At 40.5% G+C, this 27456-nt stretch overlaps 2 protein-coding genes across 2 annotated transcripts; both read left to right on the forward strand.

Annotated features, from left to right (window-relative positions):
• The first annotated feature begins 139 nt into the window (after window positions 1-139).
• On the forward strand, window positions 140-15509 carry keap1b (kelch-like ECH-associated protein 1b). Its single transcript, XM_084931093.1, has 7 exons — window positions 140-240; window positions 3835-5027; window positions 6092-6337; window positions 7381-8057; window positions 9197-9402; window positions 11669-11845; window positions 12807-15509. Exons 2-7 carry the CDS (start codon window positions 4722-4724, stop codon window positions 13046-13048), a joined length of 1854 nt encoding a protein of 617 aa, XP_084787219.1. The 5' UTR covers window positions 140-240; window positions 3835-4721; the 3' UTR covers window positions 13049-15509.
• A 2923-nt stretch (window positions 15510-18432) lies between these two features.
• Window positions 18433-23646, forward strand: LOC146385416 (volume-regulated anion channel subunit LRRC8C). The gene is made up of 2 exons (XM_084931094.1): window positions 18433-18694; window positions 20823-23646. The coding sequence occupies exons 1-2, from the start codon at window positions 18554-18556 to the stop codon at window positions 23103-23105; spliced, it is 2424 nt and encodes an 807-aa protein (XP_084787220.1). The 5' UTR covers window positions 18433-18553; the 3' UTR covers window positions 23106-23646.
• The last annotated feature ends 3810 nt before the right edge of the window (window positions 23647-27456 follow it).

The raw sequence follows: 27456 nt of genomic DNA on the forward strand, positions 1-27456 counted from the left end.
TTGGCCCAGCTTTTCCTTCGTTATAAGAATTCCTTCTCAATAAAAGCCCCCTCCCACGGGGAGCGTTTGTCTGTCATTAGAAATAAACAGAGGCGGGCCAATGCTTTGGTGGCGAGCTCTTATTGTGAAGGCGAGATGAGGCCAGTACAATGCTTAGTCACGCTGAGTTACAGCTTTCCCCTCCTTTCTGTGTGGCTCGCGGCTCGGCAGACCGCGATGGAGGAATTGTTCTAGACTACGGTAATTCTCTGTTATTCCAAATTTAAGGAGCCATTAGTGGTTAATGTCAGTTGTTTGGACATATCTGGATTTTGTGCGGGCGTGTTAGCAAGAATATATTTTGATACCGCTTTGTTAGCACGTTTGTTACGAGCTCGGCTCACAGCCGTTACTCTACTGTCTATTATTAGGAGCCTATTTTGCTGTCAGCTCCGTTTCCGAAACGTTTGACTTGTTGTTTTGAGGGGGATTACGGCTCTTTCATCGTGAGACCTTCTGAGTTCACCGTCGTTGCAAACCCACCAGAAACCTTCAGCCGATTTTGCTTGCTCTGCTCTACCTTTGCATGCCAGGTCTGTGGATTATTTTTGTTTTACAAACGCAAGCTCAGAAATGATCCTCGTAGAGGACACACGGTGGCTTTTTGTGTGCTCTTCATGTCAGGTAAATGGCGCGGAAATCCAAGTCCATCAGGGTTTATGTAAGGGACTGGCTTCACTTCTGGGTCATGTTTTGGTACATCCAGTTCCACTGTTTGCTCGGTGAAGAGTTCACGATGAGTCACCGAGGAGAGCTGGTTGCCAAAATGCCCGAGAAACGCGTTGGACTCTGTACTTGTGTTTGTTTCACTTCTGGCTCGATTGCGTTTGCTGGCTTTGTAGCACAAAACAAAATAAAAATCGCTGACACAGCTGTAGGTGTAGCTCAGATCAAACTGTTAAACTTGTAGAGTCCCTCCAGTTGTTGTAAGACACCCAAGACCTGTAGGCCTGAAGGGTGGCACGCAAACCGACGTGCAGGGTCTCTGTCAGGGGTGAGTGTGCATCTTTATTACTGTGCTATTGATGAGCCAACTTTCTTGTCAAGATTAGGGTTGCAGTGGAAGATTTTTAGCAGCATCAGCATAAATCGCTGGTTTATCGTTCACGTTCGTCTTTTAAAGATGTATACTGGACATTTTCAGTTTCTGTTTGAGTTCGTCCTTTAGTAAGGATTTACTGCTGCCAACTCCTTGAAACTTCCTTGTTTAGTGTCACCGTCGAGTGACAGTTTAATTGCACTTCTAGAACCTGTAATGAACAAGTTTTTTCATGTTAGAGGAGTAAAACCCTCCAGATGTTTGCTAGGAGTCATTTGGCTTATGGCATGTGAAATTTCAGGATCTCCCACATGCGTAGGTTATAAAATGTCTTAATAATAAATGTTATCATAATACGTGCAGTGTTTGTCAGCTGATTCATCAATTGATTGATTCAACAACAGATACTATCTTTAGAGTGGCTTGGACCCAGTTATACCTGTCGCATTCATCATACCCAAAAACGTGTTTTTATTATTGATGAAATGTCAGAGAAATGCAGCAGGTATAGTCTGGGACTTGGAGAGCTTGTTTGTCAGTGAGTCGTTTCTGTCTGCTGTGGAAAGTGGGCGAGTTGAGCAATATGTTCTCCTGTGAAACTATTTCACCCAGAATCCTGGAAGGGGGGAGGTACAGCAGTAAATGTGAATCGCAGTGTGTTTCATATTACAGCGAGCTTAACTGGCTGACTTCCTCATGACGAGTTCCATCATGGTCACTGACGTGTTCCCATTTGTTGGTAAAATGAAAAACTCTCAAACTGAGTTTGGGTTTTTCCCCCCTTAATCTTTAATGATTGCAAAGAACACGGTAACCTATTTTTACCTTAGCTACAAGGTCATATAACCTGGCCTTTTGTTTTGCGTCCTTTTATCAATGCTTCACGTAACGATCAGTGTGCGTGTGTGTTTGTGTTGGTGTGTATACACAACTTACGGGTGCTTTGTTATATAACTGAACCCTCACAGCAGCATTGTTGCTGAGTAATTCAGACTCTTCCTGATCAGAGGGCTCCAAACAGACATTAACCACATGTTTCTTGTATTGTACGTTAATGTTGCAGGCAGTTCATATTCTGAAAAGAAGAAGTGGGATTGGAATAAAAATGAAGGCATTAAATTTTCAACTTAATGGGTTCAACGTAGTGGATCTGATCCCACATATTACCTGTAGAAGTATTTGTTTGTAAGCCAGTCTGCAGAGCCAGAGCCCTGTCCTCCTCCGGGATTACTCCGATAAAAGTACCTCTTGACTCTGATTAAAAGATTGTTTTGTTTTCTTAGCCTAATTTGGTTTAAACATGTCTGGAAGATGCTGCAATGAATGTACTTGGATTCTGCTGTTGGTTTGAACAAACTGTTCCCTCTGTTCAAACCCCCAGTGGATTGGCAACAGGGCAGAGCAAGAGCACACTTACTCATGCTGGCCTGTTAAATTAAAGCCTAATTTAAGTCACGGCGTTGTCCTTCAAAATGAGCAGCACTCCCTAGCTGCTGCTTACACACTCACTTACACTTACTTGCTGTTTTGCTTATATTGTTAGCCTCTCTATGTGGACATTTTTTACTTTTAAAAGTAGTGAAAGTAATAGGTAGGATTCCAGGCACTTGAGTTCCTCACCAACAGTTTTTCTTTTGCGTGTTTCACTTCACCCTGTCTTTTATCAGCTGTGCACACTACCTGTGTGTGAAGAGATGCCAGATAAGGAGAAACTATCATGACAAATGAAAACGCATTAGGCTACGTCCACACTAGCATTTTCAGTCGTTTTCACGCAAAAGCAAGTGAGAACTAAAGAATTTGAAGAAAAGCTATCTGGAGCATGTACAAACTGATATTAATCTTTTTTAGGGCTGTCAAAATTGAGACCAATCAAAACAACTGCTGTATAATGCACTCCGCTATCTTTGTATAATTGGTCACATGACTCCATCACATGACTAAAATGCGTCATTGTTTTAGAAAGTCGTTTTCAAGTGTCCACACTGCGACGGGACAGCTCCGTTTTGAAATGTATGTGTTTTCGAGAGCATTTTCAAAATGCTGCGTTTTTTCTTGAGGAAACCGCCGTCTCAGTGTGGACGGGAGGTCAAAGCGGAGAGAAAACGATGCGTTTTCAAAACACATTAGTGTGGACGTAGCCTGACTTTGCATCTGCCCTACTGAAGAGCACCTGTTGGATAAGCCCTTACAGCTATGTAGTACTCCCTTTGTTTTTTAAATTGTCTTGGATTGCAAACAGAATTAGTAAAGCAATGTTTGAAATCAAGCCTGATAAAGGAATGATTTCCAGGGTATTTTTCGTTACTCAAATACAGTGTATTAAATAAACACTGTTCCTGGATTGGTACCCAGTACCAACACATACCTTATTGTATGTTGAGTTGAGGTAATTGTGTCGTATCAGAACTGGGGTAAAAAAGAAAACAAAACTGGATCCGTGCATCAGTATTGGCGACTGATAGAGAGAACTAGAGTTTGGGACTCATAAAAGCAGAAGATGGTATTTGTTTTTAATGAGCTGCATAGTCATCGTTACAAAGACAAAGCCTTGACTGTAAGTGGAGTACATGAGGAAGAATGACAGAGAATTATGTGTCACTGCATTGATAAAGTTTTGTTGTATGAGTTCATAGATAAAGAATAGTGCTGAATCACTCACTATGCAAGGCACTGATGTACGTATGTAGACCGAGCGGAGAAGCAGAGTTTATCAGTATGAAACAAACACATGCTCTCTCTCTTTCTCTCCCCAGCTGTCAGCTGAACCAACTGCTTCTTAGTAAGTAAACAAACAAATAGGTGGGCATCCTCAAGGAAGGCTTCTCCAGAGAAAACAACGAAACACCGCTACCACTTCATTCCTAAAGGCTCAACTGCCTCACCTAGAGTCTCGGACTCTGAATAGCTCTTTTGAAGACAGCTTTGATTATTACTTTTTGTAACAAAGCAATAGATTTAATTTTTTTTTATCACTGTGCAAGATTGATCTGCACAGTTTGTGAATCTGGCACAGCTCTTGAGTTGTTTGATTGAAGACTTTTTGAGCAGTCAAAATATATTTGATTAGAAGGCTCAGAGGAAGACAAGATAACAGAGACGTACTGCAAACTGACTGTTTATATTGCCGGGTATGATTAATACGTTTCTGCTGAAATAATAGAGAAGTGGAAAGGAAAGCAACTGTGTTGCCAACACAAACAACTGATCTGAGTCTGGAGCAGTTCTTACTTTGCCTGCTATTCTCTAACTCTTTCTCTGAAAAGTTAACCTTCAAACAAAACCAGAGGGACCCTTAATTCAAGGCATTTTAATTATGTTGGAACTGCAGCATATATTAGTACATGCAGCCATGAGTGGCAGCTCGCATTCAACGCTCTAGTAATGCCATAATGGGCCGAATGGCTGGACTGAAGTACTGAACATAGCAAGGAAATCCCCATGTTTTTATAAACCAGACATAACTCTTTTACTCATAGAAAAGTCAGGAGGGCCTGGAGCTTTCTGTGTGGCTGTCTACCAAATTCCTCAAATTAAATTCTTCTTTTATTTCGACCCATGCCTGCATGTGGTGCAAGGATGCCCCATAACGCCGTCCACTGTTCTTGAGAAGGCGACCAAACAGGAGGAGAAAGGGTAGGAAATGACGGAGTGTTTGACAGAATACAAAGCGCTGGTGACTCCGTCCACGCGCAATGGTCACCGCGTCTTCAGCTACACGCTCGAGAGCCACACGTCAGCTGCCTTCGCCATCATGAACGAGCTGCGGCTGGAGCGGCAGCTGTGTGACGTCACGCTGCGCGTGCGCTACAAGGACCTGGAGGCGGTGGACTTTGTGGCTCACAAGGTGGTGTTGGCCTCCTCGTCCCCGGTCTTCAGGGCCATGTTCACCAACGGCCTGAAGGAGTGCGGTATGGAGTTGGTGCCCATCGAAGGAATTCACCCCAAGGTTAGTCTGTTTTATCCTTGCCTGAATGTTTTGTTTGATTTGTACTCATTTAAATGTAGCTGTAGTATTGTGTTTATTTGTTGACTTCCGAATAACTAAATGGGAATCGAGTTACTCCTCTTTCAGCATAAACCGGCCTCACATTATTACATTATATTATCCAGTATGTATGGGAATTGTAACTTTAAAACCAAGCTGTATACCACAATGGGCTTTTCCAGCATTGTTAGAAAAAAAATGGCTCCACTCCCACAAAAATTCTGCACTGCTTTAAAGTGAAACAAAGTCAGAATTGCTTTAAAACCATACTCAGATGATCATACCTTTATAGATAACACCATCCACTGTTTTTCTTTATCATTTATCTTTGTACAAGTGCAATTAAAAGTCAAAACTAAATGAATATCAGCCTTACGTCACACTGATTATTAACCAAATGGGTTATTCCAAGTGTCTTGGAGGGTTTGCTACGATGCCTGCCCTTTTTAGTTGCTCTGTAGGACTCCTCCTTGTTGCTATATGACTGCATATTTGGATTTTACATTTTCTACATCACACTTTATGATTGTTAATCTCTTTATCTGAAGTGCCTAAAACATTTTTACAATACATGTAATTTATATTCGGAAAATGTGTGTACCCATGGATTGAGTGCATTTCTCTTTTTTTTTTCTCTTTTTTTTCCATGAGCAAATAATATGTTCAAAGTAATTATGAGTCATATGTAAAAGTGCATAAATATTTTTCTATGGTACTCAGGACTGAAGTTCCACCTTTTTAAAAAGTAAGCTCTCTCTCTGTAAAACAGGTATGCACAGTGGCTAAACAGTTTTATCTTGACTTCCTTTACTTGCGTTGGGTGTTTACTGAGCTCACATAGAGCGTGATCGACACAATATCTATGACGTGATAGCTTGTGAGATGCTAATCTGGGTTCCTTCCTTCCAGAATTTAGCATAGCATTAAATAATTTTTCTCTCCAGCTTCTCTCGCTCTAATTTTCTCATCTGTGCACCGACCTCCCACAGTCCAACCCCTTACGTTGTGTCTTTTCACCATTTCAGGTAATGGACAGACTGATAGAGTTTGCCTACACAGCCAGCATCTCTGTGGGTGAGAAGTGTGTCATCCATGTGATGAATGGTGCTGTCATGTACCAGATAGACAGCGTGGTCAAGGCCTGCTGTGATTTCCTCGTCCAGCAGCTTGACCCCAGCAACGCTATTGGCATTGCCAGCTTTGCAGAGCAGATCGGTTGCACAGAGCTCCACCAGAAGGCCAGAGAATACATCTACATGAACTTCAGCCAGGTAAGGCTTAAATAGCATCTCGAATGAAAGCATTTTCGTTAGAATCACTGAACTGCATTGTTGGGCTGCACATGAAGTTGGAGCCACTCCCTGTAATTGTTTTTTCCTAATTTGTGGAGCTTAAGTAATGATTTTGTAACTTAGAAATCAAGAATTAAACATTCTACAAATCTGTTCAAGTTTTTGGGGCAGGAAATCTGTGTGTAAAGTGTTTTGAGGTCTGAGTAAACAATGTTTCACTTGCTGCATTGTGGTTTCTTCTGGTGGGTTCAAGCTATGAGTCCACTGGCAGACTCATAGCTTGAATTCTCTTCACAAGAAGGCCAAGAGAATTCAAGCTATGAGTCACGATGACTTGTGAGTATCTATGTGGGTTTACTTGTGGCTGAAGCATACCTGACTGCAAAAGATGATGGTACAACGCAGTACAAGAAATGAAAGGACAGTTAATATTTCTCCCTCATAAGGAGATAAGATCAAGGGCAGGTCCAGCTTATGACAAAGACGTGTCACATGTCTGTCTGTGAGGTTAAACCTATAAATGGTGTAATATTCAATACATGCCTGCTCACCAGAGATTTGACTTTTTAAATATATTGTGGCTGTCAGGGTAGGAAACCAGTTTTCCTTTGTTAGAAAGAGATTATTTGTTGCAAGAGTTGGTTTTGTCCTCACCGTTATGTTATAATTGATCAAAATAAGCAAAAACAAACTGATAAAGATTACATGATTGATCCGTAATTTAAAATAAATCTGTTTGTATTTGGAACAGACTGTGCACAGTTTAATTGATCCAGCAGTTACTTTAGGTAAGAAAATTAGATGAGAATTTGCTGCTGGTCTAGATTCCATTCAGTCATATATGTCTGGATTTTGGACTTATGCAGCTATCATTAGCTGTCTGGAAACTTTTAGCTCAGAAATATTAATCAGTTGTTTGGAAAATCTTTCCAGTTGTTGTAATTACTCACACCAGATACTTTATTCTTTAACAACACCTGTATCATAAAAAGTTACTTTAAATCTGTACTCCTGCTTTCCAGGTAGCAACCCAAGAGGAATTCTTCAACTTGTCCCACTGCCAGCTGGTCAACCTGATCAGCCGCGACGAGCTCAACGTGCGCTGTGAGTCCGAAGTCTTCCAGGCATGCGTGGCCTGGGTGCGATATGACCGGGAGAACAGGCGACCGTACGTCCAAGCCTTACTCCAGGCTGTCCGCTGCCATTCCCTCACCCCCAACTTCCTGCAGACCCAGCTTCAGTCTCTGGACTGGGACCCACAGTGTAAAGACTACCTGGCTCAGATCTTCCAGGACCTCACCCTCCACAAACCCACCAAAGTGATTTCTTGCAGAACTCCCAAGGTGCCGCAGCTCATCTACACAGCAGGGGGTTATTTCCGTCAGTCGCTCAGCTACCTGGAGGCTTACAACCCTTGCACGGGAACCTGGCTGAGGCTTTCCGACCTGCAGGTACCCCGAAGCGGCCTGGCCGCCTGTGTGATCAGTGGGCTTTTCTATGCTGTTGGTGGAAGAAACAACGCGCCTGATGGTAACATGGACTCAAACGCTTTAGACTGTTACAATCCTATGAACAACTGCTGGCTGCCGTGTGCACCCATGAGCGTGCCCAGGAACCGAATCGGAGTCGGGGTCATCGATGGCATGGTATATGCAGTTGGTGGATCACATGGGTGCATTCATCATAATAGTGTGGAAAGGTAAGTGAAGTTGGCTAATAATGGACGATGGTATTTCTTTTATTACACATACCAATTCTGCCTATTCTGAATTTATTCTTTTATCAATTATGTGTGTTTGAATGTAGAGAGAAAACCAGCAGTCTTTTACTGGTTGAACAGTTAAGTAACAATTACAGTATGTGGTCAGCACAGGTCATTTTAATGAAAGGCTTATGGTTGTGTCTGTCAAGAGAAGTAATTGGGTAACTTCCTGGAAACATTTTACTTCCTGCAATTAATTTTTAGATCACACAAAGCTGCTGTGAGGGTGTTTGAGTCTACAGGGAAATATTTTTGTAATATTAAACTTAATGACAATTGAAAAGAGAAACAAGACACCTTTTGTTTTCTCTCTCAATCTAAGCTTGGCACGAAATGCTTGCACGAACATTGTTATATGACCAGATCAAGTAGAACTAATGCTCATTCTTTCTCAGGTTGCTTAACATCTTGAGATAATCCTGCCGGATGCGGCTTTTAATCCACACCTGTGAAACGGCAGCTTTGTTTAGGTGCTTTCTGGTGTTGGGTATGAACAGTGACTGAACAACATACATTTTAATAAATAATAACAAAAAGGGAAGCGGAGAGCGCATCAACAAGTCCCATGAGAAATATCCGAGGTGCCGTATTGGCCTTGCTCTGACTAAACTTGACATAAACCTGCCCCAGATTTTTCACTGCTAGCCATTTAAAACGGGGATTACTTAAATTTTAATTCAAGGCAGAAACTTTACCCAAAAGTTGGCTTTGTTCCTAAAATAGAAGATCTTACACAGGTAGCCCACAGTCTCGGTGAAAGAGGAACATGTCCAGCCGGTCTGAACAATCATGTAACATCCGAAAGCACATATGACGCACTGTAGCACAACGGCTAACCACAGCTACTGAGGAATGAAATTAATGAATCTGTGGTGCACACTCCTGGCAGTGGTTCATTCATTGGGATGATTAGTTACAAGAGTTGGTTACATTTGCGATTTAGAAACCCGATAAGTAAACTGACTAATGTTATTAGTTGGCAAAAAGAAAACGGGGAGATAAAGCTCAGAAATATAGCGATAATCACTTTCTTTTCAAACTATGTAGCCTTCTCAGTTTGTGTTGGTTCTCCACAGGTATGATCCAGAACAGGATCAGTGGCAGCTGGTAGCCCCGATGTTAACACGACGTATCGGTGTGGGTGTGGCGGTCATCAACCGGCTGCTCTACGCTGTGGGGGGGTTCGACGGGGCCAACCGGCTCAGCTCCTGTGAGTGCTACAACCCTGAGAAGGATGAGTGGAAGACCATGGCTCCGATGAACACGGTCCGCTCCGGAGCTGGTAAGAAGGAATTGTAAAGCTGCCTCCTAATGATGAAAAACGTTTCTGAAAAACAATCAATTTACACAACTGCCTGTGCAGTTTTCCACCTGTGATTTGTAAAGATATGCAAGACTTCCTGCCCCTGCAGACCTTCCTGTTTTTGTTAGGTAGACCCAAGCAGTACTTAAACCAGACAGCAAGGGCAGCTTAATAGTGAGGCAAAGCAAATAAACAAAGATTTCAGGTAAAAAGCAATATTTCTCAAAAAAAAGAAAAAAAAATTGAGAAATTAGACAGAACCTATAATGATCTTGCAGTACACGTCACAGAGTGTATATGGAAAAAGTGAAGCCAAAATATCTAGGCATTTTATTGCAGTCTTTTGGCAAGCTTTGAGATGTGAAATCCAACTGGACTCTGGGAAGAAACTAGTTACCTCAGCAGTTATTACTCATATCTAGAGAACAGACCCAAGACTTTGGCAGGAAGTCTTTATGTATGGATGCTTATTCGTACTCTTATTGATACTACTTTCCATATTTTGGTGTAAAATAAACAGAAGCGTGACTATGGCCCCTTTTGTCAAATTGGTAAGCTTAGTTTTGTGTTACTTTTTTAACTTCTGCGATAAGTTATAAAAGCAAGAAGGTGTGTTTTGTAACGTGCATCTGGGGTTAACGACTGGTAACAGGTCTGACCACGTCAACACTGGTTATCGCTCTGTCCACAGTTTTGAACAGTCTGTCCTGTCAACCGTGACCAAAAAACACTGGATTCAAACATACAGCAATGTTAAAGGTTATCGCTCCAGCAGCAGCTTCCTCGTGATGGGGAGGTTAAAAATTTGTAAACTTTAACTTTGCAGAGTACCAATAGCAGTGCCGTTTGTCAAGGTGCTTATCAGTACTTTGGTATACACCAGTCTCAAATTTTAACAATCAAATGCTGTTACTTGAAACCTGTGTGAAATTCAGTGCTTGTGTGGGTCAGTCAAACTTCGATATCATGTAAATCATGTATCTGTTTGTAGAAAGACTTCCATTTGAATAGAAATCTAAGTGAAAATGGCCCTAAGCGACTTTTCTCTGTGATCTCAGTGACTTTCCTCATGACTTATTAGGGCTCAGTCGCTAGTTTCAGTTCAGAATAAATCAAACATACACAGATCCAGAGATAACTCCTCACTTCTGGTTTCAAAACATACCGATGGAGACGGTGAAAACGCCCAGGTTGAGGTTTCGAAACTGGACTTCCCAAACCAATGAGTGTCATTGCTCTGGCAGCATCCATCTTCTAAACTGTGTGTGATAGGATAAAGGTGTCCATGAGATATTTTGGCTTTGCTACAGTGGGCAAAATCTGCTATGTTGTCAGTCTCTGCACAGAGTCAATAAACAAGAAGCACTCCGAGCACAATCCCCCACCCAAGCACCTCACCTTTTGGGCACTATTTAAATTTTAAGGGATTGGTATTGTGTTTTGTATACATTCATTTTGTTTTTTGGATTTCATTAGTTTTCAATTTGCTTAAAAAAATAAAGTTTGTAGTGCAGTAGAAATTAAATGTTGACAATAAAAACATAGGGGCAATACTAACCACAGAATAAAAATATACATTTTTATTTAAGTTTCATCTTATTTGACTCAGAAGAAGAGGTCAGAAGTCCAAAGAAAATTTTATCTTTAAAATCTCCATTGATCATACCTTATATGATTAAATGTTTTAAATAGCTCTACGACCTCCAGATCTGTGTGTTGACCTTGAAGAGGTCAAATTTGACATGATAATTAAAATCTTTATGCTGGTACTTCATATATGTTGACACACCACATTTGTAAGGATCATAGTTTCTAAGTTATAAGGATTCTTTTCTTCTTTTTTTTTTTTTAGCAAATAAATCATTAAGTTGACCTTTAAGATCATGGTGGATGTAAGCCAAATTTGAATGGATTGGTAACATTTTACAACCCTCACACAAGTGTTATAAACACAACCTCCTTGGCAGAGGTAATGATTTTTCTTAATCAAGAAACGCATTAAAGAAAAAACAAAACACTTATGTGGGGAGTGTGTATGTCTTTCTTTGTGTGTCCTTAAATACATGTTTGGCCTGGAGTTTTAATTGTATTATTTTCTTTCTTTCTTTTTTTTGGCAGTCAAAACAAAGCTACCTGTGACCGTAGTGTAGACGTTACTCTTTTCTTCAGCCAGTTCTGGCGTGTGCTTACATGTGTCTGCCCACATTTAGTTTGAATAAATGAAACAGTTGACCTTTTCTTTTAGGCGTGTGTGCACTTGGCAATCAGATCTTTGTGATGGGCGGATACGACGGCACCAACCAGCTGAACACGGTGGAGCGCTATGATGTAGAAACCGATACGTGGAGCTTTGCTGCCTCCATGAGGCACAGACGCAGTGCTCTGGGAGTCACTGCGCTGCATGGACGCATCTATGTGTTGGGTGAGTAATGTAGCTCGTAGAAGCCTGCTGAGAGAAAAGCAACGATTTGATTTACAAAATATGTTTTAATTATTATACCGATATCAATGCAATTATTTTGTTTACCTCCCACATTTACAATCATTGGGTGTGAGCCAGTACTCATTTAGGTCATGAGCACCACACCACAGCATTTCATTCAGGTTGAGGTTTGGACTTTGGGATATTGCAACACCTTCATTGTTTACTTTTTCAGCCATTCTTTAGTAGCTTTGCTACTGTTCTCGCGATCATTGGCCTGTTGCATGACCTAGTTTTGGCCAAACTTCAGCTGTCAGGCAGATGGCCTCACACTTGACTCTAGAATACTTTGGTAAACAGTACTTTGGTCTTGTGGCTGTAAAACATGCCCATATCATCACGCCTTCACCACCATGGACGGTTGTCTTGTGGTTTGTTCAATTGCATCTTTGCAGGTTTGTTTGTTTGTTTTTATTTAGTTTTTTTGATCCGCAAAATGCCAAAAAATATCTGATTTTATGGAAGTCCTCACACTTGCTGATGATCAGTTAATCAAGTGCAATTAATTATCAGCACTTAGCTGCTACCGACACTTTTATTTCTTATGCAAGCAGGGAAGGTGTACTTTGGTTTTCACACACTGCCTCTGCGTTTCAGTTTGTGTTAAATAAATAATGCCAGAGTGTGTAATATGTCATGTGTGTCACGTGTGTCAAAATTAGAAACAGGGTGTGCTTTCTTTTTCATGTGTCTGCGTATTAAAACTTTTTGTAGTGTAACCATTAAGTGTTTAGATGCATTTTGCAAGGCATGATTAACCTTGGGTAACTTGTTCAGTTTTTGTGACTATAAAATGTAAATATTTACATTTTTATGAGTCACAGTAGCAATAACTAACTCCTATTTACTCACTCCACTTAGTGTTTGTTATCCATAGCTCAGATCTGTGCTGTGCTTACAGGAGGTTACGATGGCAGCACTTTCCTCGACAGTGTGGAGTGTTACGACCCAGAGCAGGACACTTGGTCAGAGGTGACCCACATGACTTCAGGCCGCAGCGGCGTGGGAGTGGCTGTCACCATGGAGCCCTGCCAAAAGGATTTATTGCAGTGTCAGGCGTGTGACGGTGGAAGAACCAGTGGCAAGGCGGACCCTTCGGCAAATGCACGCGAAGATCTGAGCAGGACCCGATCCACACACTGACACGCATCTCAAAACTGACCTGTGAAAACTGGTCCTTTAAATTGAGTATTGTTATAAGATCCAGACAGTCTAGCTTTGTGCTCCAACGCGGCATTTAAAGCCCTCAGCTAGATCATCATTTGTAAAGTTCAAGAAAAGGGCTCCATAGTAAAAAGGTCACTTTACTGGCCCGATGAGTCATCAGGGGCTCTTTATTGCATTTAAAGAGCAAACTAAATCTGATAGGTGAAGGAAATACTTCAAGCGATCAGATTATGTAAACAAAATGTAGCGTGTGTGTGTGTGTGTGTGTGTGTGTGTGTGTGTGTGTGTGTGTGTGTGTGTGTGTGTGTGTGTGTGTGTGTGTGTGTGTGTAGGCAGCAATCAAAGTGCCATTACAATGCCTGTGGGCATTATCACTATGTCGGTATATTCTCCTGAGGTGCTTGTGTGGGAAGGCACAGGCTGAGTCACTGTGTGGAAATTAGTGTTAACCCAGAGAGCCACAAGATGAAGATCATACAGTGGGCCTCATGCAAGAGCTTGTTTAACGTGCTTATACAGGCCATCTTAATTCAGTCCAATAGTTCTTTACAAAATCACAATCTGCACATTAAAAAAAGAATACATAAATAAATAAAGAAGAAGAAGAATTTAAGCTCCTGATGTTGGATATATCCAGTACTAGCAGTCCAAAAAACTGTGTAGTAACAGGTTTTTGATATAGCACAGGAACCATTATTTCCCTCCTGTTTATTGTATATGTAGACAGTTATTTGCTGTTATTTTTAGTAGTAATGTACATGTTTAAACTCACCATCTGTTGAGAACTAATTTTTATGCAAATAATCTATTTTTATTTAAAGTGGACATCCTGTATGACGCCTGTGAAGGCACGCGGAAGATATTTAAATCGGTTGTTGTTGATCTAAGCTGAAGACAGATTCTGCAGCTCCAGAGCTCTTATCCCACCTTAAATATTTTCAAGAACATTTTGGATTACTGGATCACACACAAGAATATACCTGTGATGTAAAAGAGGGTTTTCAAGCAAGCTGGCAAGGTGGTTCCAGTTTTAAATCCAAGAACAAACGGCCTGTGCGAGGCATTTGGTGTTGGTGTGATCCCTCGCCTGCAACACCACCCATGACGTGTGCTGTTAGATTCCAAGAAGAAATACTTTGGCCTTTCTTACATGACTACCTGATGCTCGGCTGCAGGTTTATTTTGGTAGGCACGGCTAAAACTAGCAGTCCTGCAGTAAATCCAGCTTTCACAGTGGGTTTCTACTGTTTTGTTGCCTTTTAGTGATCTTACTGGGGCAAAATAATAAACGCCTGTCACTTTGGTGCATAACACTTCCACAGAATCACTACCTTTTTATGGAACCACTTAATCAGAAATTACAACCTTCATGAAGGTAGGATTTATTGCAGGATGTCATATTATAGAGCATTAGATCTAGTTAAGTGTGTATAATCATAAACTGGCAGCTGAGTTTCTGTTCCTTCAACTGCAGTCATTATGCAGCTGTACGGGTGTGGGGGAAAATGTGCATGCACCTGCCAAATTGTATAAATTGTCATCTCAGATTATGGTAGAAAGGATCTGCTTTAAGCAAGTGGTTCTTGCATGAGGCCCACTGTCACAAGTTCAAGTGTTGATACAAGAGTCTGCATAGTAACAAATGTGTTCTTTAACTGATTGCATAAAATGTGAAACTTTAGTAAAATACTGAGCGATGCTTCTTCTCGGGCTCCACGATTGTCGTCCAGTGGGATCGGTGTGCAAAGCGCCAACAGAATGAAGAAATTAGTTTAGGCTGTGTTTAGAGGAATCAATACTGTAGCATTTAAACGGCCTGAATTGAAACATCTCACTATTTACAGACAGAAATGAGACCCTCCCGTGCGCAGTAAACAATTTTTTGGATTTTCACATCCTTGAGACCTCAGACACAAATGACCATGTTTGTGCATTCGTGTTCAAATATTGTATACTAATGATTTAAAAAAGGGGAAAAAAGAAAAACTTGCTTAAAAAAATTTATTTGTAACAGCGGTTTAAGCTACAAATGTTTTTAAGTGATGTTTTGTACATTGATATTCTACAAAGTCTTGTACAGGAATTCAGAGCTCACTTTTTTATTTATTTGTTCAGGTCCTTTGTGATTTTTCTTCTTCCTCTAAACTGACATCAGCTTTGTATTAAATTGGACTCTGGTGTAGTGTTTTAGTAACTAGCATGCATTGTAACAAACTAGGAATGCCTGTTAATGCAGATTTTGGATGTTTGTTTTAAAAAAAAAAAAAAAAAAAAAAAAAAAGAAACCGACGCTTCACCTTGAAAGGGACCTTCCCCCCCGTCCAGTGGTTGGATTAGAGATGAAAATATTTAAAAACATCTGCTTTGTACATTTCTCCCCCCAAGCAAGAACTACCCTGTACAGTAATGCACTGTTAATTAAAATGTGTTTATTGCACTGCTGTAGTCATGTAATAATTTTAGTTCTGATAGTTGCTGGGTTGTGTGTGTTTTGTTTTGTTTTTTTTCTTGTTTTTTCTTCTTGATGTTACGTTCATTTGTGCTGTTTTCAAATCAGTAGTGGCCACTAGAGGGAGCTAAAGCGCCTTCATATCTTCTTGTATTTTATTTCTACATTTACCCTAAAATAAAGTTACCAGTTTACGCTTTTTGCTAAAGATGGATGCTCCCTGCCCACTTTGATAGGTACATCTGATTAACTACTCATTAGTGCAACTATCTAATCATACAATCACGTGTCAGCGACCCACTACATTTGGGCATGAACACATGGTCTACGTGGCCTATTGAAGTTCAAAGTGAATGTCATCAAGATGATTCTAAGTGACTCTGAATGTGGTGTGGTTGTTGGGGCCAGGCGAGTTTTTTTAGAAACTGCAGATGTGCTGGGATTTCCCCCCCAACACAACCACCTTTAGCGTTTACACGGAATACAGCAAAAAAGAGGAAATGTCAAATTAGGAGGAAAAAACACTCTTGTTGATGCAGTAACTAATTTAGCACTTGTTACAACCAAGATATGCAGAAGAGTATCTTTAGGAGAGGCGAAATGTTGAAGCAGATGGGAACAAGAGCAGAAACCCACATCATTTCCCCTCTCTTGCTCTGATGATTCTTAATTTCTGCTGCAAAATTAGTGTGGTTGGGTCAGAATCTCATGTAAGCAAGAAATCCTGCTTTCTATTTATGTTCAGGCTGCTCTTGATGGTGAAGTGTACTTTGAGCCCCAACTGAGCATCATTTAAACTCCACATCCTACCCGTGCGTTCTTTCTGACCATGTCCATCTCTTAATGACCAAAGTGTACCCATTTTCGACATTATCCTGATTTTAGTGGAATAACCTGTAGGATGTTGAGCTTAAATCGTCTCAAACCAGTTTCCTGAAAATGACAATGAGTTTGCAATTCTCTGATGGCCTCGGCAGTCACCAGACCTCAATCTAATAAGGCATATTTGGAATGTGGTGGAACCGGAGATTCATATCATGGATGTGCAGCTGACAGTGAAGGTGTGATCAATAAGGACCCAAATGTCTGAGTAATGTTTTTGAATCTATGCCATGAAGGATTAGGACATGGCAAAAAGAGCTTCAGCCCAGTATGAGCAAAATGCACCTAATAAAGTGTGCGTGTAGATACTAGTGTGCAAAGTCTCATTTTTATGATCTTTCTAGTGTGTTTTTCAGTGAGTTAAAAGCAGGTATGTCATTTACCGACCACCCATGATACCTCCCAACACATCTAATTTCCTGGCTAAACCCAGCAGGTGGATAAGGTAGACCACTGTTTACACTACCGAGAAGTATTGTGTGGGCTTACAAGAGTATTAAGACTTGGCAAACACAGGCCTAAAAAACACAGACTTAAAAAAGAATCTCTGAAGATATACAGCTGCGTCATCAGTTTCTCGTCGGAAGAAAACAATATCTTTCAAATATTGCAGATGGAAATTTAAGCAGTTAATAGGCCTCTAAACTTTTCTGCTTAACACTCGACGTCAGATTGTAACCAGAAATGCACGTCAAACACAGGAGGATGATAACTTTGTGATTCAGTTTGGGCGGAAAGAAAGTCACTGCGTTAACTTCCTCTCTTCCCTTCTTCTCCCGAATATTACCACAGCATGAGTTTACAAAAATGTCAAGGTTACGCAACACTAATCGAGGTGTGGCTGAAAAATAAGGAGGCTGTTCCTGCTTTGTCTTGCGTGAGACCAGGAGCGTTATTTAATAACCATGCCTTCTTATCATTTGAAAGTCATACGATAACAGACCACGTGCTTGTATTCTGATGGGTTTATGGGTTGTTGATTGTTAAGACCTGGCAGGGATCTTCTATTGTGATAGGTGAAGAAATGTCCGCTTATACACTTTGATCTATTAACTCATCTTCTACACATTGAAGAAATCTCTTGTTCCAAGTTTTAGCATTCACTCTCTCTTAGTTTTCCTGAAAGTAAAAATGGGTCTGGAGTCTTATGGGTTAATTTAATATAAAGCCTCATTTCAAATTATTGCTAGGGGCGCAAATATACACTAACTGCAGTAATCACATTAACTACGTATAGATTACTTGAAGTGTGCCTCTGTAAAGTCAGCGCTCACATGCGTTAAACATGCTCGCTGACAGTGGTTTTATTTTGAAAGCCTCGCTTGGATGTGCCGCGTGATTTCTCGCGAGCTTCACACCGGTGAGCGCCTCTGAAAGTGATGAAAAAAACTCTGGCCACTGCCACCGGACACCAGAGGATCCTGTGTGCGCGCAGGTATGTAAAATTAATCTTGCTGACGCTTGCTTCTGTTTTACTCTGTTGGGCGAAACTTCTGAGATAATTTCAAACGTCAGTGGAAACTTAAAACTTAATGGGAGATAAGTTCTCGAGGTTATACTCGTTTGATTTAGGAAGTAGCTTTGGAAGTTCACTAATTACCTGCGTTGTAAAATGAAGACAACGCCACAAGAAACGCCACTTTTACCTCAAATTTAACACAAGCAGTGATGTTCAGAAGAAATTAGCCAGGCAGAAGTCTGCTGCAATGATTTGTATTTGGTTACCTGTGCACAAATGCGCACAGCTCACATCACAAATTAACAGGCTATTTATCTCGTCTTGATGCAGTAGTATTGTTATAAAACAGTGGAGCTTCTGTCCTTCTTTCTCTGTTTATCTATTAAGGTGGGCTTCAGGACACAAAATTGTTTCCATTCTTTCCAGAGAGAGAGAGAGAGAGACTCTCTTTGTTGTCAGACTAGTTCATCCTGTTTGAATCCCCCTTTGAGCGCAGGAGGAGCGTCCATTCATTCAAGGTCAATAAACAGCCAAAGCTCATGTGTGTTCTTTGTGTCATGTAACTTTAAAACCTTTGACAAGATTTTCTCTGGAGACTTCTCTGCGTTGAAAGCCTGTTCCAGCTTCATTGCTCAAATCCACTCGTTCCTTTCCTTTCGTCTCCTTTCATCAGTGTGGAGCAGCAGCCAGGATGATCCCAGTGGGTGAATTCAGATCCCTCGGCACAGAGCCCAGCTCGAAGTATAGGGTCCTGAAACCATGGTGGGATGTTTTCACAGAGTATCTGTGCATTGCTATGCTCATGATTGGAGTCTTTGGATGCACTTTGCAGGTAAGGTGTCTAGACTTTGTGTCCATAAGTTTTCAAAAAGTAAAACCAAGTCATCGCTGACCTTGTCTGTCTCATTGTAGATGCCATGATAATTCCTGCATTATCTGGCCACCCAGTCACGCAAAAATGCATGCACTACAGCTGAACGAACTTGTTTCTCCTGACCCACTTTGTGCACATTCAGATCACAAACTGGCTGCTTAATGTGTGTCTCTCATCACATGAATATCATTTCTGTGTCACATTAAAATAGCACCAAAGTAAAGCAAAGGGACTACAGTGTAGTCAGCGCTAATCAGATATAATAACATACAAATTTCACAACTTGTTTACTGCAGATTTCCTAACTGTTGTGTTTTTCAGAGCAGAAGCATCAGTTTATTCCTCTAATTGTACTAAATTGTTGTTTAAGCGTAGACACCAACAACAAAGGGGCATTACAGGGGACGCATTCATGAAAAGAATTGGTCACAAAGCTGTCTGAATTGCTGCACCATCTACACAGTCTGTTTGGTGAAACTGAATGTGTGAAAATAATTCAGCAACCAAAGGGGGTCTGACACTCATTAGAATATTTATTATTTATTCCTTCTGTCAGTGTAACATTTATAAAGTAATTATGGGTTTCAACCAAGCAATTAAACATATAACCACCACCTTTACAAGGATGGTGTAACACACACATTTAATTTTAAACTAAAAATATTAAATCATCTGCTATTTTCGACCAAAAATCTCACAACTCAAAGTTTATCCAGTCTGGTTTCTTTCATTTACGAAATATCTCAAAAATCTACCAGTAATGAAGAAATTTTTGTACATACTTTAATTTTCTGCCATCTTGATTATAACTAACTCACTTTTCACATGCATTTCTCAGTCTGCTTTAGCCCGTCTACCATTGGCCTAGAATACAGCAACTAGGCTGCTAACAAAAAACTAGTCAATACTCATAACAAAAGGCCATAAATAAAGCCATTAATTATTTTTGGCCTTTTGTTCTTCTCATATGTGTATACATACGTGTGTATGTAGGAATGAATGAAAGACTGTGTGTTTGTAAGTATAAATATGTACTTTTATTCTTTAATCTGTTTTTATCCAGACTGCGAAGCACTTTCTAATTGTGGATTTTAGTGTTGTGATTTCTTCTTCAGACATAGGTAATCCAATTAATTGTAAAAATAGAAATGGCAGAATTAAATCTCCCTTTCACTTAGTGCTGTTAGACACGCTGTGCTCATTAACCTCTGCAGCAGCACAAAATCTCGTTAACTAAAAAACAATAAAAAAAATATTCCACTACAGTGGAATCTTCTGCTTTGGTGATGGATTTTTCTTGCTTTCCTAGAGCAGCATGTTAATAGTGACTTTTACTCTGAAACACTGGTGCTTAGTGTCTTAATGAAGAGGTGGAATGGATCATCCCTCCAAGTAGTGTCATGTCTGATGTCATGGCTTGGAAAGTATAAGCCTGTTTCTGATTGTTGCTTGTCTGTTTGATGACGCATCAAAGGGCGGAGGATTTCGTATATTTTTAAACCCCTATCTGATTTTATCATCTGCAGTTTTTAGCTTGTGTATTTAGGCTTTACCCGCAAGGTGAAACCTGTTAGTTCATCACTCCCAAAGCGTAACATTATACACTAAGTGATAAATTGTCAGTATATTACACTTCCGGGAACCCATCACGTCCCTATATTACAAGATCAGAAAAATGAGGAAACATGAGAACCGTTTGGAATGAATCTACACGTGTACGTTTGTTTTACTTAAATCACTTCGGAAAACACTATCTAACATGCTGGTTGAGGTTAGGGATAGAGTTAGGGTTAGGGCTGGAATACATGGCTGGAACGTGTATTACCGCGGGAGCATCATTCTACTAGATTTCATCCATAACCTGGCACGTAGCATAAGAATGCAGAAGGTCACCTTTCGCATTCCTCAGGAACGCCTCGGGATTTGACAAATCGTGACTATATTACGCCTGAGAGTGAGAACGAGCTGATTAGTTTACAGTAAAAAGGAGAGGCCTTGCTGTTCTCCAGTCAGAAATACTTGCGTACCAACAAGTGAACTGGGCTTTGTTTTTATCATGATATTATTATGTTCTTTTTTTTTATAGCTCACCCAAGACAAGATTGCATGCCTGCCAAGCCACTTCACCAGTCCAACACCAAAAGCAATTGACTGCAGCAACATCAGCAGTTATGGGGACAATGAGAAGTTGCAGAACACACTGGTGACCCCGGCGAGCCCCATCATAGTGGAGGTGTTTGGGCGGAAGAACAATCTGGACATTCATCAATACGTGTTTGTCAACAACTATTGCTATGAGAGGTCTGTTCACTGGTATGCAAAGTACTTTCCGTACCTCGTGGTTATCCACACCATAATCTTCATGGTAACAAGCAGCTTCTGGTTCAAGTTTCCTGGGACATCTTCTAAAATTGATCTCTTTGTCAACATTCTTGACAAGTGCTTTGACTCACCCTGGACCACAAGAGCCCTGAGTGAAGTTTCTGAGGAAAGAGGCGAGGAGAAGCTAGTCAACTGGAGGAGGAACACTATGACTAAAGGCTCCACAGAAGGACAAATCGATGAGGAGGAGACTGTGGGCCTCCTTCGCTCCTGCTCTGTTAAGTCTAATCAAGAAAAGAAAAGTGCAGAACCGAAGTCGACCCTCTCTTTGTTGGATAAGAAGGAAGGAGAGCAAGCCAAAGCTCTATTTGAAAAGGTGAAGAAGCTCCGAACTCATGTGGAGGAAAAAGACATTTTGTACCACATGTACGTGCTGCAAACTTCGGTAAAGGTCATCCATTTTCTTTTGATTATTATTTACACCGCATTGCTGGTACCTAACATTGAGATAGTTGTGCAGTGTTTGGTTCCGCCTGAGCTGACTGGTTTTGATATCTATTGCTGTAACCACAACAAAGCACATCTTTTCTCCAAGCTTGCCTACTGCTATATCTGCTTTGTGGCCGTATTTGGACTTCTGCGTATCTATACCCTCTACTGGCTTTTCCATCGACCTCTAAAGGAGTACTACTTTGAGCAGGTCAGACTGGAGACCGGAATTAATGACATACCTGATGTGAAGAATGATTTTGCCTTCCTCCTGCATCTTGTGGACCAATATGATGCTCTTTATTCTAAAAGGTTTGCTGTCTTTCTTTCTGAAGTCAGTGAGAGCCGCCTCCATCAGCTTAATCTAAACTACGAGTGGACTGACAAAAAGTTGCGCACGCGTCTAGCCAGGAACACCAGAAACCGTCTAGAGCTACACCTGTTAATGTTACCAGGGCTTCCAGAAACTGTTTTTGAGATTCCCGAACTGGAATCACTCAAACTCGAGCAGATGAAGAATGTCACCATACCGGCTAGTATAGCAAAGCTAGAGTCTCTCCAGGAGTTATCAATGGTCTACTGCCCCGCAAAGCTCCAAGTTGCTGCCCTAAACCACCTGAGAGAACATTTAAAGATTCTATATCTAACCTTTGAGCATTTCGAAGAGGTTCCTGTGTGGATGTACACCTTACACTGCCTGGAAGAGCTCCACCTGGAAGGTCCTTTAACCAACGAGGTGTCCAAAAGTCCCATTCTGGATTCCTTTAAAGAGCTTAGAGCTTTGAGGGTCCTCACTTTTCGCTCCAAACTTACAAAGATCCCCTCCAGCATAGCAGATGTTGCGTTCCAGTTGCAGCGCTTGCGTATCTACAATGAAAGTGTCAGGGTCCAGGCTTTAAGCATCCTGAAGAAGTTAACCAACTTAGTTTCACTGGAATTAGTGGGCTGTGAGTTGGAGCGCATCCCAAGTGCTGTCTTCAGCCTGAGCAATCTGCAGGAGCTGGACCTGAAGGAAAACAAACTCACTACTGTGGAGGAGATCCTGAGCTTACAGCACTGCAGGCATTTAGTGACACTTCGGCTATGGCACAATAAAATCTCATACATCCCTGAACATATATCTAAGCTGCATACCTTGGAGACACTGGACATTAGCTGGAACAAGCTAGGAAAGCTTCCCTCTCGGCTCTTCTACTGCACCAAACTCCGGCACCTCGACATCTCTCACAATCAACTCACTTCGCTCCCTTCTGAAGTGAACATCCTGCAGAGCCTGCAGTTCTTCTCCGCAGCTTTCAACTCATTAGAGACAGTGCCAGAAGAGCTGTTCTCCTGTAAAAGGCTAAAAACGCTGATTCTTGGTAACAACCGCCTTTCACACCTCAGCTCAAAAGTAGCCAACCTTGCCCAGCTGGTCCGGCTGGATATTAAAGGAAACCGTCTGGAGTACTTACCTCAGGAGATAGGGGACTGTCCCCTGCTGAGTGGGCTGATAGTAGAAGATAACCTGCTGGATCAACTGCCATCAGATGTAAGAAGCAAGTTAAATAAAAGCTGAGTGTGTGGAGCTAAGGTTCGTCACATACTTGTGTTTTCTAATTAAAGAGTGGTGGGTGAGCTTGAAAAAACATTTTTGATCCAAATATTTTTCAGAGAGAAGGAAAAGGAAAACCCAAACCACAGCTGACCACTAAAAGAGAACCAGTAACTCTAAAGCTGTAGACTTTCATAGGACTGACCTAAAGAGGTTCTTGTGAGAACACAAAGGTCTAACACAGTTGGATCAGACGGTCTTTAATCTACCAGGTGCTTAGCACAAAGTCCATGTGATGTCAAATTGTGCCATATGCAAACCGCAAACTGCATTAAGTGGACATCATGAAGGCTGCCTCCCGCACGCTTTCTCCAGGCAGCTTAAACCACACTGTGCATTTCTAGTAGGGAAAACACATCTGTGGACAAGTGTGGAAATCCTAATTGTCCCAGTTTTGCATATCCATTAAAAAAAGATTTAAAGACTCTATTTAAAAGCAGTCATAACAAAATGATTCATATTTTTTGATTTTCACAGTTGAAAATGTTTTTTATGTGTTGTCCTGAAAATAGCATCTTTTTTGGTAAAACAATATTTTATTAAGTTAAAATGTGTAAAAACACATCTACATTTAATTTTTACAAAACGTGATTTTTACTTCAGTAGATGACACAGAAATGTAAAGTGGAACAAAAAAGTGTTGTAATTCAAGATCAGATTACTAATACTGTATGTGGGGATGAAATAAGAGCTATAAGTACTTTACAGAAATAAAACAGCGAACAAGCCTTAACCTTCAAATGTTTTGGGACTGCACCTCCGTTTGTTTACTAAAGACTTTTGAACTGTATCCTGCTTGACGGGTTTCCACAGCGTGAAAATGCATTTCTTACAGTGTGGAGGTTCATGTCGCTCCGTTTCAGTTCCAAAACACGTGGAGGGAGAAAAAGCCTTTCAGTAGCTGGTTAAAAGGTGTTCATATCTCTGTTTACACATTCAGTCAAATGGAGAAGTGAGTGAATTCATACTGGGGTGGTATGAGGTATATAAGGTAAAGGTTCACTCTCTACAACATTGACTGTGCATGATGTGAGTGCCAGTGGTAATGGCTGCTGTTTCCACTAATGTTTCAGCATAATACAGGTGATAATTGGAGGTGATGTCCAGGCAGCAGAATTTTAAAAAGCTGTGGCACGTAATATGCAACTACGGAAACTTGCTAACTTGGATGACTCGGCTGATCTGTTTAAATGCTTTAAACTGGATATATTTTTACTTGAAATCTTGTTTTTCTTTCTTTTTAAAAAATTTCAAACATCCTTTATGCAAATCTTTAGATGCATGGATTCTGCACTTTTCCTTCACCATTGTTTCCTCCATTCACATCTCATGTTCAGACGCACATAAAACCGATGCTTCCTGGAAACAGCTTCCACTGCTCAAATGAACTGCAGTCGGTCATGTTCTGGCTTGTGTGACTTCTTAATATGTTCGTGTCGATCAGCACACTCACTTGCCCTTGATTCAAGGATTACTGTGTGTGCTATTTTCTGTCACATTAAGGAATTGAGATGTTTTAGGGAGAATTTAGCACTTATGTTATGAAGGGAAATAAGTTGCACAGTAGGAAGTAAGTGATTTGTCAATAATTTCTCTATTTCTTTAACCCTTTCACACATAGTGGTCACTACAGTGGACAACTATTCAAAGGCTGTTTTCTTGTATTTGTGTTGGTGTTGATGGTATACACATAAACCACTACATTGGACAATGATGTGTCAGTCCATACACATCTGTTGTCCGCCTAAGTGGACATGTAAAAAACTCTTTGAAAAGTACATGTTTAAAATAATGAAGTTCAAAAATCTTTTTTTCATGCCTAAAGATGAATAGAAATACTTGTAAAAAAATCCTGAATGAGGATTTACATAATTCATTCATGAAAGGGTTAAGTCTCAGTTAAAGTAGCAGTCAAGTAGCAGTCTAAATGTGACTAATAATTGACTGGAAAAAATAGCAATGCAATGTCTCCAAGACGGTTGTTGCTTTGGGTTGTGAGGAGTGTGCAGAGAGCCGCCGGTTGGGCTTGGTGTTTACTTTTGTAAAATCGAATTATTGGGTGTCTCAGCTATGTGTGTTTCTGGTAAAGGTTCACATTCAGTTCCTGCAGGCTGTGATTTCGTGCAGCTTGATGAAGTGAGAAGCACAGCAGAGCGTGTAACAGCTTCCAGTGACTCATCGTTTGGAATCTCACCAAATGCCAAAGGCCAAACAATTCAGAGGGAATTACAGTTTCAAATGAAAAAAAAATGAAGGAAGCACTTGATTTGCAGTTCTCTACATCTTACAGTCTAGTAAAAATTGCACACATGGGAAGCTCCTCCTTTCATGAGCACGAGAGCATTTTTTTAAGATGAAATTAATCCCTAAATCCTTTTAAGCTCTATTACATTTCGTAAATGAAAGAGATCTGCAACCAACTAATAATCTGAATTACTGATTATTTGACATATTATTCTAATAAACAGTTTGGTCTAGATCTGAATAAAGCGGTGTTACAAAACCAAAGTGCTCCAGTTTATTTCACCAAATATCTTGTTTTGTTGGACCAAAATTCTAAAATCCGAAGAGTAAATTCAGATGTTTGATGTTTTAAACAAATGATCAAACTGCTAGTTAAGTATGCAGATTTATTTTCTTGGCAACATAATCACCACAGCTGTAACAGAGGTCAGGGGCAGTCGTTTGGTATCGATTCAATACCAAGTAAATACAGGGCTGGTATTGCCGATATCAATACTGATATCAACACTTTTAACCTATGAAGGCAGTTTATATAGAGGAGAGCAGTGTTTCATGATTTATGAGATGAATCACCATCAGTTTGCAAATTCTGAACACATTTTAACAACCACAAAATCACTTTATTTTAAAACTGTGTTTTTTGGAGGCCTGGACTGTAAATGTTTCTGTCTCTAAAGCACTTTGGGTAAACCTCTGTTGTTTAAATGTGCTAGGCTATAAAAAAAATAAACACGACAGTCAGCGCAAAAAAGATTCATTTTTCATAGTGCATGTTTGAGGTATATTGATTTAAAACAATTCAGTGGGCAAATCGCTAATATCGATCCGATAAAAATACCAGTGTTGGTATTGATACTGTTGAAATTTGGATTGATCTGCCCACCTTTAGTGAGGGGCATTTGTGGAGAAGTGGTTTATGAATCCGTGAAGCTGTGTCACCCCTAATGTCTGTCAACCCTCACTGCTCCTCTCCGCTCTTTAATCAAAATCAGAGAAACTTTATTAATCCCAGAGGAAAATTGAGAATACATACAACTGTATGAAATGAAGTGTAGAAACAGAGTCTTCTCCAGTCTGCATACCAAATATCCTTTGGCAAGATACTTACCCCGATGCATCCACTGTGCATGTATTTAGATATAAATAGATATTATCAGAGATATAAATATAATATAAAAAGACACAAGTATCAACAATAAATGCGCTTTAATCCAAGCAGAATAGAAAAACAAGAAGTGTGAAATCTTAGTTATTACGTTAGTTCGGTCAGACATTTGGATAGTTTTCCTTGTGTCATCTTAATTTACACACATCTGCGTGTGACTGCACCAGTACGCTGATTCAGGGTTTTCTTGTTTACTCCCACTATTGTTACTGCTGCTTGTAAACCTGCATATTTCTCCCAATCTGTGGATTAACCCAGCCACATTCAGGAAGTGCTTGAATGTAACAGCCACACACCCAGTCAGTGAAGTCGCTGAGCTCTACCTAGTGGCTGGGCTGTATATTTAACCAGGCTGGTTTTGTGACTGATTTATCTGTTAGGGTGAGAAAATATACTTAAATATCTATTACACAATTTAAGGGCGTGGTGACGAAGCAGACCTCTGAGCGGAAAGTTGCTAAACTATCTGGGAAAATATGGGTGGGGAAAGACAGCATTTTGAGCAGAATTGCTCCAGTAGACTTTACTCAAACATCAGAGTCTGAGTCTGGATTAGCGCTGCTGAATAAACATCACATTCATTTAATGTTAAAATATTCCTTGAAGATGAAAAGATCAGCATTTAAAAGTAGGCAGATATTATCAGCTGTTCTAAAGCACAGCACTTGGTTTGTTTTTTATTTCATTCAAATGGAAATTTGTGTTTTCTATTGAAAAAATTTTGATTTGTGTGATCGTTCTGTGACATCATAGATGTCTGCATAGTGAGCTGTGAGCGCAGCAGTTTAACTGTGTCTCCTTTCTTGGCAAGTAAAGTTGGCCAGCAGCACACAAGCAAACAAAATACCCATTGTACCACGAGAGCCCCGAGCACAAACATCAGCAAACTGTGCCACTGTTACCTAC

The sequence above is a fragment of the Perissodus microlepis genome, chromosome 6, assembly GCF_051167445.1.
Source record: "Perissodus microlepis isolate ML-2025 ecotype Zambia chromosome 6, ASM5116744v1, whole genome shotgun sequence".
NCBI classification, from domain to species: Eukaryota; Metazoa; Chordata; class Actinopteri; order Cichliformes; family Cichlidae; genus Perissodus; species Perissodus microlepis.

Bases quoted from the DNA above. Each gene is read 5' to 3' on its own strand.
- keap1b (XM_084931093.1), top strand. From the start codon at position 4,722: ATGACGGAGTGTTTGACAGAATACAAAGCGCTGGTGACTCCGTCCACG. The intron at 6,338-7,380 runs GTAAGGCTTAAA...CCTGCTTTCCAG, and splicing joins TCTACATGAACTTCAGCCAG to GTAGCAACCCAAGAGGAATT. The intron at 9,403-11,668 runs GTAAGAAGGAAT...CTTTTCTTTTAG, and splicing joins CACGGTCCGCTCCGGAGCTG to GCGTGTGTGCACTTGGCAAT.
- LOC146385416 (XM_084931094.1), top strand. From the start codon at position 18,554: ATGATCCCAGTGGGTGAATTCAGATCCCTCGGCACAGAGCCCAGCTCG. The intron at 18,695-20,822 runs GTAAGGTGTCTA...TTTTTTTTATAG, and splicing joins TCTTTGGATGCACTTTGCAG to CTCACCCAAGACAAGATTGC.